The 19,810-nt window shown below is 39.3% G+C and overlaps 1 protein-coding gene across 2 annotated transcripts in view; it reads right to left on the bottom strand.

The window, feature by feature from the left end:
• Positions 1-19,810, bottom strand: part of Sgt1 (suppressor-of-G2-allele-of-skp1) — a 174,792-nt gene that overhangs the window by 144,779 nt on the left and 10,203 nt on the right. For both annotated transcript variants that reach the window (XM_067156303.2, XM_067156294.2), the window contains exon 2: positions 5,796-5,987. In XM_067156303.2, the coding sequence (XP_067012404.1) occupies positions 5,796-5,975 (180 nt within the window). In that variant the 5' untranslated portion in view covers positions 5,976-5,987. The remainder of the gene's footprint in view (positions 1-5,795; positions 5,988-19,810) is intronic.

A 19,810-nucleotide genomic window follows, 5' to 3' on the forward strand; every position in this document is an offset into this window, starting at 1 on the left:
ACAAGAAATTAATTTAGTCAGTTTATATGCTAGCGGTGAGCAGATGCGGCCAACAGCTGGAAACTGCAGATGATGACGATATGTCAGCAGTGACCTTTCCAGTAACTATTTGCACAAAGCTACCATTCCTCTTAGACAATCCGTGCAAAACACTAATATCTCTCTATCATTTAATCCAGGATTGCCACGAAGTGCTGCTTTAGCAGCATAACCTATGTCAATTTTAGATGCAGGCAGAAGATTTTCTTTACTGTCTAAATACGTTTTAGGAGATCTTCTGAAGACTGCAGTGACTCAGACTTAACAAACCTTGTCATGATATTTATCATCAAAGAAAGATTCATAAAGGAGTGATGCAAATGGGAGATCTGTCTGAAACTTTTATGAATGGTTCCAAATCTCCAACAAGTGATAATAAAAATGACAACTTGGCCTCAAGAACCTTATCTTTTAAGTGAAGTTGATACTATTTTGAAGCTGTTACAGCTTGGGATTTTCCTGTCTGTTCCTTCCACATATTTTTCGACATTAGGTAGGATATCTATAGCATGTTCAATGACTTGAAAATTTTCAAGCCATCTTATAGCACAATATTTCGAAGGAAATACATTTGAACCTGAATAATGTATATAATCAGCACGACTTGCAGGAGCATAGCAAAACAAAAAGTGAAGAGCACGAAGAAATTCTGCAATATTCCACTGGGTTTCTTTTACTGCCATTTTATATGAATTGTGCACACTATGCAAGCCACAAGATCCAATGTTCAACAAAATAGGAACATCTACATCTAATAAATTACCAAAATTCTGAAGGAACTTTTTATTAACATTTGGACCATCCACTGAAATTTGTAATTTTTTTTAGATAAGAGTCTTTGCTGTGCCTGCAAAAAACCATTTAACAAATCTGAGGAGGTAGAGTGACCAAGAAACATGGAATCAAAATAAGAAGTGCATACTTCATTAGTATCAGGATTGAAACAATGAACTACAAGATCCATTTGGCCTATCTGAGAAACTTTATTCAGTGACTTGTCAAATCCAACGGTGAAATGTGTGCACTTACTACCCATCTCAATAACTTGTTTATGGAAATAGAGAGCGAAACCATGAGTGATTGTATATGCAACTTTTGTTCTGTGCAGCTGAACTTTCGAAGCTGTTTCAGAGTCTGGAAACATTACTGGAAAAAACTGAGAACGCAGTATAGGTCTAATTCATCGAGCTCACCATTCCCCAACAACACAGAATATTTAATAGTAAGCAGATCAAACATTGAAAATTCAATTGATCAACCATATAGCTATTGATATTATTGATTACTTCACATTCGAGATCACACTAACTTTTCATTAAAATTTATTTCTGGCATAAAAGACATGCCCTAGATTAATGTTTATAAAAACTGAAAACTGCGTTTGTATTCCACGGATAAATACGGCATGTCAATTTTATCTGGCAGAAGAATGAATTTCCACATTTCTTCCTGAATTCCCTGACATTTCCAGGTTTTCCCGTTACTTATCGAATTCCCTGACATTTCCCCGTTTCCCATACGGGTGGATACCCTGTTGTTGCAATGCTGTATTAGCCGTGAACTTTCAATAATTTATATTACTAAAATGTAGATAATTTTATTACTGAACGAGGAGTTATAACGCCAATGGTCTCTTGTCACGGAGTGGATGAAAATTAAAATTTGGTCATTTGAACTCTGATTCAATTCCTGCGAAAATAGAGATTTACAACTGAAATATTTTATTTCTGTCTTTCTTTCGTTCTTTCTTAATCTTTTTACCCTCCAGGGTAGGTTTTTCCCTCGGACTCAGCGAAGGATCCCACCTCTACCGTATCAAGGGCAGCGTCCTGGAGCGAGACCTTGGGTCGGGGAATACAACCGGGGAGGAGGACTAGTACCTTTCCCAGACAGCCTCACCTTCTATGCTGAACAGGGGTCTTGTGAAGGCATGGGAAGATTGGAAGGGACAGGCAAAAAAGAGGGAAGGAATTGGCCGCTTCTTTCAGTTAGGTACCATCTCGGCATTTACCTGAGAAGTAGGAAACCACAGAAAACCACTTCGAGGATGGCTGAGGTGGGAATTTTATTTTTTGCTAGCGGCTTTACGTCGCACCGACACAGATAGTTCTTATGGCGACTATGGGACAGGAAAGGTCTAGGAGTTGGAAGGAAGCGGCCGTGGCCTTAAGGTACAGCCCCAGCATTTGCCTGGTGTGAAAATGGGAAACCACGGAAAACCATCTTCATAGCTGCCGACAGTGGGATTCGAACCCAGTATCTCCCGAATGCAAGCTCACAGCTGCGCGCCCCTAACTGCACAGCCATCTCGCCCGGTGATGTGGGAATCGAACCCATCTCTACTCAGTTGACCTCCCAAGGCTTAGTGGACCCCGTTCCAGCCCTCGTGCCACTTTTCAAATTTCGTGGCAGAGCCGGGAATCAAATCAGGAACTACGTTGGTGGCAGCTAATCACGCTAACTACTACACCACAGTAGTGGACTACAACTGAATTGTAATTTTTTTAAATCGTAAGTAACTTTCACCAGTAGTATGTGTAGGCTCTAGTGAACTCTATTACGCTTCTGCTATGCCTTCGCGAAACATGGTTGAAGATCGAATGTGGTGCAACTAGGACGATATCACAGAGGCTAGATATACAAGATGGCAAGGCTTGGACGATGCCACAGCGTGTTTAACAAGGCTACAAAGACTATCTTTACAAGACCAGGCCAGTGGAAAGACCATTTGTCTGGATTGGTAAGGTCCGGTTTGTACCCGTTGTGCTTGGGAGGGGGCAAGCAAAGAGTCTGGGGTGCGTAAGCTCTAGCATCCTATCTAGAGTTTTGCTAAATTGTGACAAAAAGTAGTTTATGGGCGCATGCCACGACAATTTCAAATCACGCGGTTTTCTAACTTTCAGTGAGGGTGGCAGCCTTGTGGGCACACATGATGCAGGATCTACTGCAGGCAACAGAAAATAGTCTTCATGACAGCTGACCCGGGTGACCAAAGCAGGCGAATACCAACATACAAAATGTTCACAAATCTGAGATTTATAGCGCCTCCATTTTAATTCTTCTATGTAAGTAAAGGCCCGCTCACATCTAGCGGAAGGGAGACGCGGAGAGAAGAAGTTCCGAGAAGAATTTCTCTCGTATGCACTCATACCTATCGGAAGCGCGCCTCGCCATTTGGATAGCTGTTATAATTCTGTCACAGTAGTGTGTATGAAGCGTGACTCAGTCGATCGCAACTAATGGATCGCTTGTTGGCTCTTGCTCTGTTGACTGAAGATGCTGAGAGGGAAGAACAAAGGCAAAATTGAAGATTTTGGGTTCACGACATAAATTTACCCAGGAATTTAAATGGTGAATTTTGTACATTGTTTCAATCGCTGTTGCGCGATGAAGAGAAATTCGAAGTGTATTTTTGAATGAGCATTTAGAAATTTCAACAGCTATTTCAGCTTGTTGAAGAACATTTAAATAAACATTTCACGTGATTTCGTAAACCTATATCAGCGACCCTATGACAGGTTGTATGTTTAAGGTAAGTTAATTATGTTGCATATTTTAATAGTTCTTAATGTTCCATTTATTACAAAATTCTAGTGGCATGCATATAATAAACACAACTAGAACTACATGATAATATATATTAGATATTAAAATCAGCGATGTACTAGTACTCAAGTCGTTCTGTTAATACATATAATTTTAAATAATTACGAATAACAATGTAATTTATTATTAAAAGTAGTAACTTAACAGTTTAAGCGTCTCTCAGGAATGTGAATATCCGTAGGGGAAGCAAGCACTGCTGTGTACCGCCAGTGCACCGCATGGACTCTACGAAAACATCCGACTACTTTACGAATGTTACCGAAGTTATATTCCGGCGGGAGGAGCGGAAGAAATATTCTAGCCAAGCAACTTCCTTGTCTTCGGCGCGGCGCATTTCCCCTCCAGTCTGTGCAAGTGTGAGCCACTGCATCTAATACGCAGTGAAAGAATATCTTCCGCCTTCGCGCCGCGCTTCCGCTAGGTGTGAGCGGGCTTTAAGAATACTGCTAGAGGCAGCTTGGTGAGTCCGTGGCAAGCATATAGGAAGGTTCTCCCCTCTACGCTCCTCAGGTATCCTTTCGAGTCATTTTTATGATTTTTCTTCACCCGGTGAACTCGACAGGAAACTGCCAGATTATAACTGAACATTTTTGAGGACATATTTCCATGTAAATTACAAATTCTCTTGTTAATATTTAAGTTTTTTACTTCTAGAAACATCACCACTAACAGTCTTTCTCTATTTTTAATGAAACAAATGCATGTTTATACTGTCCGATTTGTTGGCCGAATGGTCAGCGTACTGGTCTTAGGTTCGATTTCCGGTCGGGTCAGGGATTTTAACCTTAATTGGTTAATTCCAATGGATCTGGGGCTGGGTATGTGTGGCATTTTCAGCATTAGAAATCATCCTAGGTTAACAGATATGCAGGTCGCCTAATAGGCTGTCTACGAGAAAAAGACCCGCACCAGGCCTCTCCGGAGGCCATACGTCATTATTATGTTTATACTAAGCATTATTGCCAATTAGTCCAGCCATAGGAATATAAGAACATCGTAATTTAAGTCAATTCTATTATTTTTCAGATTAAATGTGAAAAAATACCATATAGATTAACATAGAAATACTGCGATGCATTTGACACGAGTACAGAAAGCGGTGTTATCGCAGCTTTCCTACCAGTCCACTGTGAACAGCGACCAACAACAATTTTCTATAGACCTGTGCACTATAATGGTGGTAGCTAATGTCCCCCTTCCTGCATAAACTGGAGCATCTTCAGACTTCAACAAGCTGCCGGGAGCAATCACCGAGTTGGAGACGAGTGGCTTTCCCCCGGTGGATGCATTTAGCGTTGTGGAAGAAGTCTGGAGAAATTTTGACCGAACCTCTGGGAAGGTAGCTGCTGTCAGTTAAAAGTTCCATAAGAATCCTGCAGCAGAATCCATGATGGAAAACGACGGTAAAAGTAGCCAGCATGCTACGAGGTGGGGTAGATTAAGCAGTTGAACAAAACCAGAAGTGGCTTCATTGAAGTTTTGTCCAATCACTTCCTGTGATGTTGAGAGATTTCTCTCAGTACAAAACATTCTGCACGACAGGAGAACAAGATTGTTACCCGAAAACATTGAAACGTTGCATGTTGTAAATTCATTTTATAGTAATTGAGCGTGTTATTGAACTATAAGTATTTTTCATGCCTATGTTGTTGCCTATTTTATACGTTAGTGCCTATTTTGGCTAATTTAAGAGCCTATATGCCTGCCTATTTTAACTGTTTTTAGTGCCTATAATTCTCGTCTCTAGTAATAACTTCTAGCTCAGTGACGAAAGAAAGAAAGTGTGACTCCTTGGTGAGGTCTAGACTATCAACAACAGCTGGTGGTAGAGCTGTTTAAGATCCAACCAGCCTTCAGGATAAGTACTCAATATACATGATATTAAAATGTTTGGTCAATGTCCCTTCAATTGTTATAGATTTTACCTGATGCCAGTATTTTACCCTGTAAAGTGTGTCTTTAACATGCCTGAAAATCTCAGGATCGGTTTATAAAAGGTCATGCTCACAGTAAAAAGATTATGTTCTACAGCTTTAAGTGCACAACTGAATACCTAAAACCAACAATTCTACTAATACTGGACCCTTCCCCACAGTAAGAAAAGGTTGTGTACTAATTTTAAAATTTGTAATAATTGGTGCATTATTTACCATTTTTTCACGGAAATCTACTTTCACACCATCTTTGTCGATATTTTTTGCCAATATGGTAATGACTACTGAGGTCTCTGTTTGGTACCAATCATATTTGATTTTAGGGGATGATGCCTGAGCTTCACCAGCCCCAGCAGAATCCATAGGAGTATTAGTTTCTTCGGAAGGTGCTGCCATGATACCGGGTTGCTGAAATATCAAACAATCCAATTACTCAAGTTCTTTACTACTTACAACAGTTTATGATTAAATCCAGTTCAGATTCAAGTAGCCATCATGTTAGGTTGAATTTAGATGGCTGTAGCTCTTTAAATTCTTTGGTTGTTTATGATTAATATGATGCACTACAGATTTAGTTATGCAGTAAATTCTAACAATAACAAAAGTTACAACCATCTAAATTCAACCTAACACAACAGTTACTTGAAGTGAATCCGAACAAACCCTATAATGTAATCTTGAGAAAATTGATTCCCTGTGGGATTTCTCTTTACTGTTAAACAGTACCAGGCCATGACAAATGTTTTTATATCTAGGTGCCAGCACTCAAACCTAGGAGCCAGGACACTGAACTAAATAAACATCTATGCTGTCAACATGTATGTATGTATTGGGTATTCAGCCCGAAGGCTGGTTTGATCCTCTGCAGCTCCGCCAACAGCTGTCATAAATAGCCTAGGCATTACTGAAGAGGCGTACTAGGGAAATGAGGAGTGAGGTAGTTTACCGTTGCTTTCCTCATTGAGCCAGCCACTGCTATTACATATCAGTATGCCAAGCCCACTGAAATGCATGCACCAACCGACCCTATGAGCGATATTTTCATACCATTCATAACAGGGACTGACTGCATAAGCAATGGTATTACTAGCATCACTCATACCAGAGTCACTTTCATATTGTCAAAGCTAAGGATGAGACTGAGACAGGTCAATGAAAGTAAATTTGATATAGCCCATACCAGAAGACATAGTGCACTGTAAACACTACATCTCGCCAGCAAAGGCAGGCTGTCAACATACAGAAATAAATTCCACGAGAGTACATTCTATTTCACTTTCAGTTCTGTTAAAATAACCAATTTCAATAGCAAAAGAGATTGTTCCATAGTAAAGGAGTGTGTGTGTGTCCAACCCTTGTCCCGTTTCTCTACGAGGTCGGGTATGAGGTGAGGTGAGATGAATCTGTCATGGCGGGTTTTTATGACCAGGCACCCTTCCTGACTTCAACCTCAGAGGAGTTAATAAGATTAAATAAATGACCTGACATATGATGGTAGAAATTGAGAGGGTGAAACCCGGTGCAGGCACGTAACCTACTCCTCCCGAATAGCACCAAGGGGACTGCTCAAGGCTTAAATTCTCCATCCGACAGACGAATCACCATCAACAGCGCCATATGCCCTCACTCCATATGAGCAATGGGGAGAGGTTGGAAATTAATCCAGGCTTTTGGCACGCAAATATAGTGATTAGAAATTGTATACCACCACCTACCAGCCAACATTCTGATGGTGACGATTTTTTCGACCAACGGGACTCTAACTGGCTAACATCGGTGTCAGACCGTTTAGACTTCAACGCCTTAACGATCATGGCAACCAAGCAGGCTTTTATTTTTCATAGTAAAGGAGTATCGCAGGATATTACTCTTATCATTTACACCAAAAGTACATTTGAGTAATTTCTATGTTGGCAATAAGAGGTTTTCTCGACACCCCAACGTTCGTACATTAACATTAATTTTTCCTCTGTTGCTTACGTAATGTTGAGTTGATTATTAACTAAAATTTTAAGAACATTAATATCAAAACATAAATCGCCCATACTTCTCAAGATCCCTGCGTTACCGAACCTCATTCTCTTGTTAATCCGAGTTTGATAAATGGTATGGAGTGTCAAGGGGTTGTGTATTATTACATGTGCTTTGCAATAGTTCAGCGACACCAAACAGGAAATTAAATATATACAAAGGGGGATATTATACATACATACATATCCCACGTCGTTCCATCTTAAGCGATGGGTCGGCAAACGAGGCTTCTCCACCAGTTGCGGTCCCTGAACTTCTCTCCTTCTTCAATGCTTTCCAAAGTATGTCCTCTGTTGAATGTCAATCTTCACCATGTCCTTGTACCCGAGTCTTGGTCGCCCTCTTGGTCTTTTGTCTTCAAGTTTTAGATCGTACATTTTTTTGGTAATCTGTTGTCACCCATGCGTCTCATATCTCCATACCATCTCAGTCGCTGCACTGTTATTTTGTCCTGCAGTCTTACAACTTGAGCCTGCTTGCGGATTTCCTCATTACGGACTCTGTCCCTCCGTGTTTTGCCGATCATGCTACGGACAAATTTCATTTCTGCTGCCTGGATTCTACTAAAATCTTTGTTTCTCATGGTCCATGTTTCGCAACCATAGGTCAGCATTGGTACGTAGTCAGTTTCATATATGACTCTCTTACATTTGGTTGGTATTTTCTTGTTCCATAATATGTCCAATAATGTAAACAGACTCTGGGATGGGTTTAAAAAAATTGTTGAGGAATGCGAAAACAGGTTTGTACCTTTAAGGGTGGTAAGGAATGGTAAAGACCCACCTTATTATAATAGAGAAATAAAGAGACTAAGGAGGTGCAGACTGGAAAGAAATAGAGTTAGAAATGGCTGTGGAAGTAAGGAGAAATTGAAGGAACTTACTAGAAAATTGAATCTAGCAAAGAAGGCAGCTAAGGATAACATGATGGCAAGCATAATTGGCAGTCATACAAATTTTAGTGAAAAATGGAAGGGTATGTATAGGTATTTTAAGGCAGAAACAGGTTCCAAGAAGGACATTCCAGGAATAATTAATGAACAAGGGGAGTGTGTATGTGAGGATCTTCAAAAGGCGGAAGTATTCAGTCAGCAGTATCTAAAGATTGTTGGTTACAAGGATAATGTCGAGATAGAGGAAGAGACTAAGGCCAAAGAAGTAATAAAATTTACATATGATAACAATGACATTTACAATAAGATACAAAAGTTGAAAACTAGAAAAGCGGCTGGAATTGATCAGATTTCTGGGGATATACTAAAGACAATGAGTTGGAATATAGTACCATATCTGAAGTACTTATTTGATTATTGTTTGGTCGAAGGAGCTATACCAGATGAATGGAGAGTCGCTATAGTAGCCCCTGTGTATAAAGGAAAGGGTGATAGACATAAAGCTGAAAATTACAGGCCAGTAAGTTTGACATGCATTGTATGTAAGCTTTGGGAAGGCATTCTTTCTGATTATATTAGACATGTTTGTGAAATTAATAACTGGTTCGATAGAAGGCAATTCGGTTTTAGGAAAGGTTATTCCACTGAAGCTCAACTTGTAGGATTCCAGCAAGATATAGCAGATATCTTGGATTCTGGAGGTCAAATGGACTGTATCGCGATTGACCTGTCTAAAGCATTTGATAGGGTGGATCATGGGAGACTACTGGCAAAAATGAGTGCAATTGGACTAGACAAAAGAGTGACTGAATGGGTTGCTATATTTCTAGAAAATAGATATCAGAGAGTTAGAGTAGGTGAAGCTTTGTCTGACCCTGTAATAGTTGAGAGGGGAGTTCCTCAGGGCAGTGTTATCGGACCTTTATGTTTTCTTATATATATAAATGATATGAGTAAAGGAGTGGAATCAGAGGTAAGGCTTTTTGCGGATGATGTTATTCTCTATAGAGTGATAAATAAGTTACAAGATTGTGAGCAACTGCAACGTGACCTCGAAAATGTTGTGAGATGGACAGCAGACAATGGTATGTTGATAAACGGGGCTAAAAGTCAGGTTGTGAGTTTCACAAATAGGAAAAGTCCTCTCAGTTTTAATTACTGCATTGATGGAGTGAAAGTTCCTTTTGGGGATCATTGTAAGTATCTAGGTGTTAATATAAGGAAAGATCTTCACTGGGGTAATCACATAAATGGGATTGTAAATAAAGGGTACCGATCTCTGCACATGGTTATGAGGGTGTTCAGGGGTTGTAGTAAGGATGTAAAGGAGAGTGCATATAAGTCTCTGGTAAGACCCCAACTAGAGTATGGTTCCAGTGTATGGGACCCTCACCAGGATTACCTGATTCAAGAACTGGAAAAAATCCAAAGAAAAGCAGCTCGATTTGTTCTGAGTGATTTCCGACAAAAGAGTAGCGTTACAAAAATGTTGCAATGTTTGGGTTGGGAAGAATTGAGAGAAAGAAGAAGAGCTGCTCGACTAAGTGGTATGTTCCGAGCTGTCAGCGGAGAGATGGCGTGGAATGACAGTATACAAATAGGTTTGAATGGCGTTTATAAAAGTAGGAAAGATCACAATATGAAGATAAAGTTGGAATTCAAGAGGACAAACTGGGGCAAATATTCATTTATAGGAAGGGGAGTTAGGGATTGGAATAACTTACCAAGGGAGATGTTCAATAAATTTCCCAATTTCTTTGAAATCATTTCGGAAAGGGCTAGGAAAGCAACAGATAGGGAATCTGCCACCTGGGCGACTGCCCTAAATGCAGATCAGTATTGATTGATATTGATATTTTGTAAAAGTTGCTACCTGCCTGAATTCTGTGGGAAATTTCCTTATCTATAGAACCAGTATCAGAGATAACACTTCCAAGATATTTGAATTGATGGTTCATCTGTAGCTGCTTGCCCTCAATCTCAACGTGTCCCATTGGTTGCCCGTATCTCTTCATGACCATAACCTCACTTTTCTCTTGGCTCAAGATGAGTCCATATTCTTTAGCAGATTCTACCCAGGAGTTTATTTGTCCTTGAAGATCATCTTTAGAGTCTCCCCACAATCATATATCATACGCAAACAATATAACTTTCATTTTCTTACCTCCAATGGTTTGATGAACTTTTCCCTGAATCTCGTTCATCACAGTGATGAAAAGAAGAGGAGACAGAACACCACCCTGTCTTAACCCAGATTTTATATCAAAGGTTTCAGTCATTCCTACAGGTGTTTTGACTTTACTTCGGGTATCTTCATTCAGATTCTTGATTCGGTGTATCATGTCATCCTGTATTCCAATTTTCTTCAGTGCTTCCCACACCTTCTCTCTATTCACTGCATCAAATGCTATCTTGATATATACTCAGCTCGAAAAAGGTGCCAAAGAAACAATTTTCAGCAGATGGCGACCTGGAGCCCGGACTTTTCCTCTGAACAGTGTTATATTCAGTTGATTATTACTTCAACATTAAACTGCAACTTTTTTAACCAGTTGCTCAATTCTTAACAATTTTTAAAAGCACATCATATACATACAGTTGAAACCGGTTTAACTACTCTGAAGTGACCACCAAATAACGGTCGTTATAGGCGATAGTCGCACAAATCGTTCGTTCTTGTTAACAATGCCATAAGCGGATTTTTTTGGAATTTGCTTTTTGTCGCACCGACAATGATAGGTCTTATGGCGACAATGGGATAGGAAAGGCCTATGAGTGGAAAGGAAGAGGCCGTGGACTTAAGGTACAACCCCAGCATTTTAATTACAAGATATTAGAATAATTCCGTATTGACGGTTTTCACGTTACAAATGAAATTTTTTAAATGTATTCTCCTTTCAATACATATTATAATTCTATCATTGGATGGAGTAATAAAATTCAAACATGTTTCGACTCGTTTGAGACATCTTCAGTGAAATAAGTGGGGTTAACACTAGAACGGCCGAACTTTCCTCATACCTATAAAGGCCGCAGACTGTCATTTTGACCGCTGCCGCTTAGGACATATACCTAGGATCCAGGATCTGGCAAACATGCGAATGTTCAATGATTTATTTTAAAACAACAGTTAACCATTATGATGTATTGTATACAGGTAAATCCATTGTTAAATATTAGTAATTGTTCATATTCTCTCACTTCTAATAGGTAGCAACGAAATATTTTTGCGGACTTGCTATTGAATGCCTTTGTGAAAATTTATGATAAAAATAACAGTCTCTATTTGTTTACAATCCTATTTGGGCACTTGACAAGCAATTTATGCACGTTATTACCTTACACGAACATTTTCCACAGACTACTTTGCTGCACGAAGAACATGTGTCAGAGGTTTTGTTCTGTTTACAATTGGAATTCACTTGACATTATCGTCGCTTACGACTGGCACATTGAACCTGAATCTGAGGCTCAAGCTGAAGTGTAGGGAGTTCACTCAACTGGGATCTTGTGTTAAAAAAAAAATCAGATCTTAGTTCTTGTATTACTTCAATAATATAATCACGTCGAGAGATTCTCTGTCCCGTAACTTCCTTGTAATCCAAGAATTTATTGCTGCTAGATCAAGTACGTTGTAAAATACATGTACAGGGCACCTTCGGCATCCAGCTCTAGTGGTGTATTTACACGCCATTTGATCAGCTACATCCACACAATACTTAGTTCCATTATAAAATTCAGTAGTACTAGGGAGTTTCTTGTTATCTTCACTGACTTGAACGCTCGGATGTAGAGTGCTTAGCAGAAGCACATTCTTCTTCACTTTTCCTTGATATACTGTGAGAGTAGTGTGATCTTCCTTCTGAAGTATGCCAGTCTCGTACAGATTCATACGTAGTGCTTTGATTGACTCCAGGATTTCCTACCTCACTTGATAGTTTGTTCCAACAATACTAGTTTTCTTCACTTTCAGTCTCTCAGCCAACTTTACCGATGTAAAGAAGTTATCAGTCGTCAAGTCACGTCCTTCATGAGGTATGGGTCCATAAGTTTCATGACACTTTCAGGCAGTCACTCATTGGCATGTCGCATTTCATCTTTCACAAGATAAGGAAACCCACTGCACACAAACTTAGAATCAACGTCTGCCAGTAGCCAAAATTTTATGCCAAATTTACCCGGCTTGTTGGCCATGTACAGCGTGAATCTGCACCGAGCTTTGCTGGGGAAGAGTTGTTCATCAGCTGTGACGTTCACTCCTGATTTATAGCACGCATAACAATTCTCAATAAGTCTATTCCAAATAGCCGACGCCAAAGCAAATTTATCTGTCTGCAAACGAGTGGATCTAGTTTTACGGAGATCAAAGCACATATACTTTAGAATTTCTTTGAACCTGTTCCTTGCCATAGTGTTAGTGAAAACAGAGGGACCCCATAAAGAAGACCACATATGATCTACAGCTAGACTAGTAAGCTTATAAGCTCCACGGGCGTGTAGCAAAGCAATAAAAGCATCTAATTCTTCCAAATAGACCAATTATTATCCATTGTCTGTCTATGAGCTTCAGTCTCTGCGCGAATCTTTATATGCTTCAACATGGATGCGTCAATGAATAAACGCCAGGCACTAACCTTGCTATTAGTCTCTACGTTACGTTTCGCGTGAGAAGTAGGCCCTGCTGCCTCCTTTAGTACATTCTGAGCAGCCATCCTTCCAGGGGGGTTCCCACTATTGTCGATAACAGTCCAAATAGTTGTTCCATCCTTACCACATAACTGATTCCCTGGTGAAAATGAAGGAGACGTTACCAGTTCATGGCCCCTTCCACCTCGTCCCCTTCCTCTTCGAACAGGTTGCACGCTGCTAAGAGATCGTCCTCTGCTGCAAGATTCAACACTTCGTAGGTGCGAAGTCCAGTGTGTGCATATTTTCACTAGCCGAATCACTATCACTATAATACCAATATAAATGGTCCGTTATTGGACATTATAAATTTTCCAGCTAACTCATTCTTGGTTGCCAGCGTTTCGCCCTCGTGTGCTAGGGTGGGCTCATCAGTTGGTACCTAGCACACCTACCAATACGCTGGCTAGTGCATACCATGGAGGCCACTGCGTAGGCTAACTGGAGCCACCGGCACTGCCAATGCACTAAGAGACTGTCTCATTATCAAAAACTGATGCCTGCTTGGCCATCAGATGATATAGATGTTGATTCCCATAGGGCGAAACGCTGGCAACCAAGAATGAGTTAGCTGGAAAATTTATAATGTCCAATAACGGACCATTTATATTGGTATTATAAATTTACTCATTCAGGACAAATATTTCAGATTCCCTATGGGAATCAACATCTATATCATCTGATGGCCAAGCAGGCATCAGTTTTTGATAATGAGACAAAGTCTCTTAGTGCATTGGCAGTGCCGGTGGCTCCAGTTAGCCTACGCAGTGGCCTCCACGGTATGCACTAGCCAGTGTATTGGTAGGTGTGCTAGGTACCAACTGATGAGCCCACCCTAGCACACGAGGGCGAAACGCTGGCAACCAAGAATGAGTTAGCTGGGAAATTTATAATGTCCAATAACGGACCATTTATATTGGTATTATAAATTTACTCATTCAGGACAAATATTTCAGATTCCCTATGGGAATCAACATCTATATCATCACTATCACTATGTAACATATTATCACACTGCTGAAGTATAAAATCCTCATCATCACTCATTGCGTCTATATCTTATAATGTATCTTCGTCACCTGATTCATCTTCCCCTAGGTTTTCAAGTTCTGCTAATAACTGAACATTACTAAGTTTTTGCCGCCAAGCCATTACGCACTATACGACACAAGGGACAGGCACTAACTCGTCCACTCGCGACCATTACCATTTAGTTACATCATACGCCCTTATAGCGCCACTTGCAAATCACACAATCATAGGAAGCAAGAGAATAGAGCTCTCCGTATCAAGGAAGTGAAGCGGTCCTGGCCTTCCTAGGCATAATGGACAATATCGGTGTTTCCTTATCATCTACGGATGTAATATTTGGCGTGAATATACATAACCCTAAAGGATTAAAAGTCGCAAAGGCACAACCTCGTGCGTAAAAAATTACGAGCATGGAAATACCTTGAAATTCCCTGACGGTCAAAATGACCGCTCTGGCCATTCTATTGTTAAAGTTATTTACATAATACAAGCTAAAAATGTGCAACAAACATAATGAAGGAACAAATATAAACAGAAGAGAGTTGACAGAAATTAAAAACAATACAATATACAACATTTCCATCATTAGATGGAGCAATAAATAACTCTGAGACAAATTCAGTGAAAAAAAAAAAAAAAAAAAGGTTAATTTTTTTTGCTAGTTGCTTTACGTTGCACCGACATAGATAGGTCTTATTGCGACGATGGGATAGGAAAGGGCTTGGAGTGGGAAGGAAGCGGCCACGGCCTTAAGGTACAGCCCCAGCATTTGCCTGGTGTGAAAATGGGAAACCACAGAAATCCATCTTCAGGGCTGCCGACAGTGGGGTTCGAACCCACTATCTCCCGGATGCAAGCTCACAGATGCGCGGCCCTAACCGCACGGCTAACTCGCCAGGTAAAAGGTTAATATTATACATAATTGAATGTAAAAAAAGTGTTAAAAAAGATATGAAAACAAATGATACAGACGGAAATGAACAATAAGTGCTTAATACTGAGGTTGCGGACCTCTTAGTCTAAAATTTTGCAGTTTGATACAATTAAAAAACGGGACGAAATCGCTGTGTTGAAAATTCAGAACTGACAGTCTGTCATTTGCAGGGTGAGAAAATGGGTAAACCACAGAAAACCATCTCCAGGACTGCCGACTGTGGGGTTCGCCTCCACTATCTCCAAAATGAAAGTTCACAGCTGCGCGCCCCTAACTTCACAGCCAACTCACCCTGTATATCTGGAACTTCTAGGCTGCACACTTACATGATTAATAAACAGAATAAAGTTAAAATTTCAAAAAACATTAATGAAATGTTTGTGAAGTCTGATTGAGAGGAATTTTTCTTCTAACGATATTAAGTAATAGGTGAGGAAAGAAGTAGCAAATTTTGAATTGATCAGTAATGTCACACACGGTCTTAGCTAATAAATGAGACATCCTCTCTGTCCTTCCAAATAGTAGAAATCATCGAGTGTTTCACCCAATACCTTCGCGACAATGACATTTGTCTCCCCATTTTGTAATCGCCATATTATTTGCGATTTTTCTTCAAGATTAAATACCATTCCCTTTCTTTTGCCACATCTTCACATTATGCTTGCTTTGACTATTTAACAGACATACTGATTTGATATCTACAATCTACCGAAAACAAGAGTTTGAAAATAAGCTTTACATTGTCAGCAATCCCCAAACGCGCGACAAACAAAAATCAACGTTTATAAAAGTGATAAAAGTAATAAGCGATGTCGTACTAGGCAATTTTTTAAAATACAACATTTATATACGATTGAGACAGATTTTGTCATATCGAATTAATCGTTAAAAGCAAGGTCACAATAAATGGTTTTGACTATTTACATTCAACCCATCATATCCTAGTACGAATTCCAATATTTGACAAGATTAACAAACGAAACGTTGATAATTTTATACTACGATTTAGGAAATGTAAGAATAGGGTGGTAATAATAATATACAACTATCTGTACCACTTGAAACAATACAACTGACAGCAAAAGGTCAGGTCTTTATAAGTTTGAAGTAACTTGTTTAACAGTAAAAAGAAAACAATACATGGAACACCATAATTTTCCAGCAGTTCATGCAGGTTTGGCTCCACACGCATGTACTTTTCACTTTTCTGAATTGGTAGTCACGACACTAAATATAGTACTAATCAATATTATAATAAAAGAATCCTTTCCAAAATCCAAGTAATATACATAATTTCAACTCCCATATGCCATTATTCACGCAATAGCTATTAATAATGCTACATCCCCAATTCGATTAGATAAAGCTGTTAAAAAACCCGCATTATGAGATTTAACATTTTGGTAGTAAATAACTAAACAATAAGAAACAAGCCCCAACCCATCTCATCCTAACAAGATTCTAATTAAATTTGGTCTAATAATCAAGAATATTATTGATAGTAGAAATATTAATACCCAACACTATTCAAATTTAAATCTTTCTTTTATGGTTCTGGGATTAGGTAGGTGATTTGTACAGAAAATAATACATTGAAACCAGATATCTACAATGTATAATTTTTGAGAAATAATTTTTAGGACATATGAGGTATAGACTATGTTAATTTATTTATTTATTTTCATTTTTTTAGCCAACATAGGACTACTTAGGTTCATGGAGGTTTTTCTTCTTTTTGTCAGCCCAATACCGTTTCATCCTTTCTGAACCCAATTTTCTTTCTGCTCCTGGAATCAGTCTTCCTATTCTCTGCTTGTTGATTTTTGTCTGAAGTCTAGTGTGTTTATCTTTCAATATTTTGAGTGTACTGGTTTTGTATTTTAAATCTTGTGTTAAACTATATAAGTAAAACTATAATTTTGTCCGTACAACTCAAATATTTTGGGTTTATCCTTCAATTTTATTTCAAATTAGGTATAAAAAAGTAAAAAAAACACCATGGCACAACAGCGCAGAAGGAACTTTGCCTACCAAGTGACCAGTGCTCAGCCCAAGGCCTGCAGACTGAGGCGTTGTGCGGTCAGCATGAGAAATCCCCTCTGATATTCTTGGCAGGCAGTCAAAAATATGTTCAGTTCAATTCATGTCTGTCTGAACATCACAGGAAAACATCGACAGAATTTCTTGAAACACAGTATTAAAGTTCAGGGATATCTGGAGAGAGCCACAGGCTTATGTTCTCTCATCAGTACACAGTGGCATAACAATAAGGGGAGCAAAACAAGAATTTCTAATTTCTCCATTAATATTTTAGCTGTATTAAGAAACTGTGTTATGTTACATAAAATATAACCTCCAATCTTTTGTAACAATAATGATGTTGGTTTACATCCCACTAACGGCTTTTATAATTTTCGGAGACGCTGATGTGCCAGAAATTTGTCCTACCCAAATTCTATATTTGAATCATCAGTCCATGGAATGGTTCGATGCAGCTCTCCATGCCACCCTATCCTGTGCTAACCTCTTCATTTCAACGTAACCATTGCATCCTACACCTGCTCTAATCTGCTTGTCATATTCATACCTTGGTCTACCCCTACAGTTCTTACCGACTCCACTTTCTTCAAAAACCAACTGAACAAGTTCTGGGTGTCTTAAGATGTGTCCTATCATTTCATCCCTTCTCCTCGTCAAATTGAGCCAAATCTATCTCCTCTCACTGATTCAATAGCTCTTCATTCGTGACTCAACAAATCCATCTCACCTTCAGCATTCTTCTGTAACACCACAACTCAAAAGCTTCCATTCTCTTCCCTTCCGAGCTAGTTATCATCCATGTTTAACTTCCATACAATGCCACGTTCCAGATGAAAGTCTTCAGAAATATCTTTCTAATTCCTATAGCCTATCAATGTTCAAAGTGAGCAAATTTCTTTTCTTAAGAAAGCTCTTCCTTCCTTGTGCTAGTCTGCATTTTATGTCCTCCTTACATCTGCCATCGTTAGTTATTTTACTACCCAAGTAACAATATCCATCCACTTCCCTCAAGACTTCATTTTCTAATCTAATATTTCCTACATCACCTGCCTCCATTCAACTGCACTCCATTACTTTTGTTTTGGACTTATTTATTTTCATCTTGTACTTCTTACCCATACCATTCAGCAGCTTCTCAAAATCTTCAGTCTCAGATAAAATCACAATATCATCAGCAAATCTCAAGGTCCTGATTTCCTTTCCTTGGATTATGATTTCCTTTACAAATTCCTCTTTGATTTCCTTTAATGCTTGTTCTATGTAAACATTGAAAAGGAGGGGGGACAAACTGCAGCCTTGCCAAACTCCTTTCTGGATTGCTGCTTCTTTTTCAAAGCCCTCGATTCTTATCACTGCAGACCGATTTTTATACAGATTGAAGATAATTCTTCGTTCTAGATCGCCATGTACGCGGGCTTGTCCTTAATTTGATCCTCTAGGATCAGACGTAAAGTCAGGATTGCTTCACGTGTTCCTACATTCCTCTAAAGCCAAACTGATCTTCTCCCAACTCAGTTTCAACTTGTCTTCCCATTCTTCTGTAAATAATACGTGTTAAAATTTTGCAGCCATGAGATACTAAACTAATGGTGTGGTAGTTTTCACACTTGTCAGCATTGGCTTTCTTGTGAATAGGTATAACAACATTCTGTCGAAATCCGATGGCAATTTTCCTGTCTCATACATTTTACACACTATATGGAATAACCTTGCCATGCTAGTTTCTCCTACGGCAGTCAGTAATTCAGAGGGAATGTCATAAATTCCAAGTGCCATTTAGGTCTCTCACAGCTCTGAGAAACTCTGACCTCAAAATTGGGTCTCCCATTTCATCAACATCAATACCTTCTCCTTGTTCCATAACCAAATCATCTACATCTTTACCTTGATACAACTGTTGAATATGTTCCCGCCATCTTTCTGCTTTGTCTTCTTTCCCTAGAAGTGGCTTTCCATCTGAGCTCTTAATATTCATACACCTAGATTTCCTTTCTCCAAAGGTGTCCTTGATTTTCCTCTATGCAGCATCTACCTTTCCTAGAACCATACAACCTTCGAGATCCTTGCACTTCAGCCATTCTTCCGTACCTTGCACTTTCTATCCACTTCACTCTTTAATCGCCTGTATTCTTTTCTGCCCTCTTCATCTCTAGCATTCTTGTATTTTCATCATTCATCAATCAGGTCTAGTATCTCCTGAGTTATCCACTGATTCTTAGCTGATCTTTTCTTCTTTCCTAACATTTCTTCAGCAGCCCTACTGACTTCATTTTTCATGGACTATCCACTCTTCCTCTATTGTGTTTCCTTCAGCCTTTTCATTTAATTTATGTGCAACTTGTTTCTTGAAACAATCCCTCACACTCTTTTCTTTCAACTTGTCTATATCCCATCTCCTTGCATTCGTTCCTTTCTTCAATTTCTTCAACTTCAGATGGCATTTCATGACCCATGTCTGCTCCTGAGAAAGTTTTGCAATCCAACACCTGGTTTCTGAATCTCTGCCTAATCATAATGAAGTCTACTTGATACCTTCCAGTGTCTCAATGGAGCGCCCACGTATACAGCCGTCGTTTGTGGTGTTTGAACCAAGTATTGGCCGATTTCCTCTTTCAT

This window comes from Anabrus simplex, chromosome 1 (genome assembly GCF_040414725.1).
Source record: "Anabrus simplex isolate iqAnaSimp1 chromosome 1, ASM4041472v1, whole genome shotgun sequence".
In the NCBI taxonomy this organism is placed as follows: domain Eukaryota; kingdom Metazoa; phylum Arthropoda; class Insecta; order Orthoptera; family Tettigoniidae; genus Anabrus; species Anabrus simplex.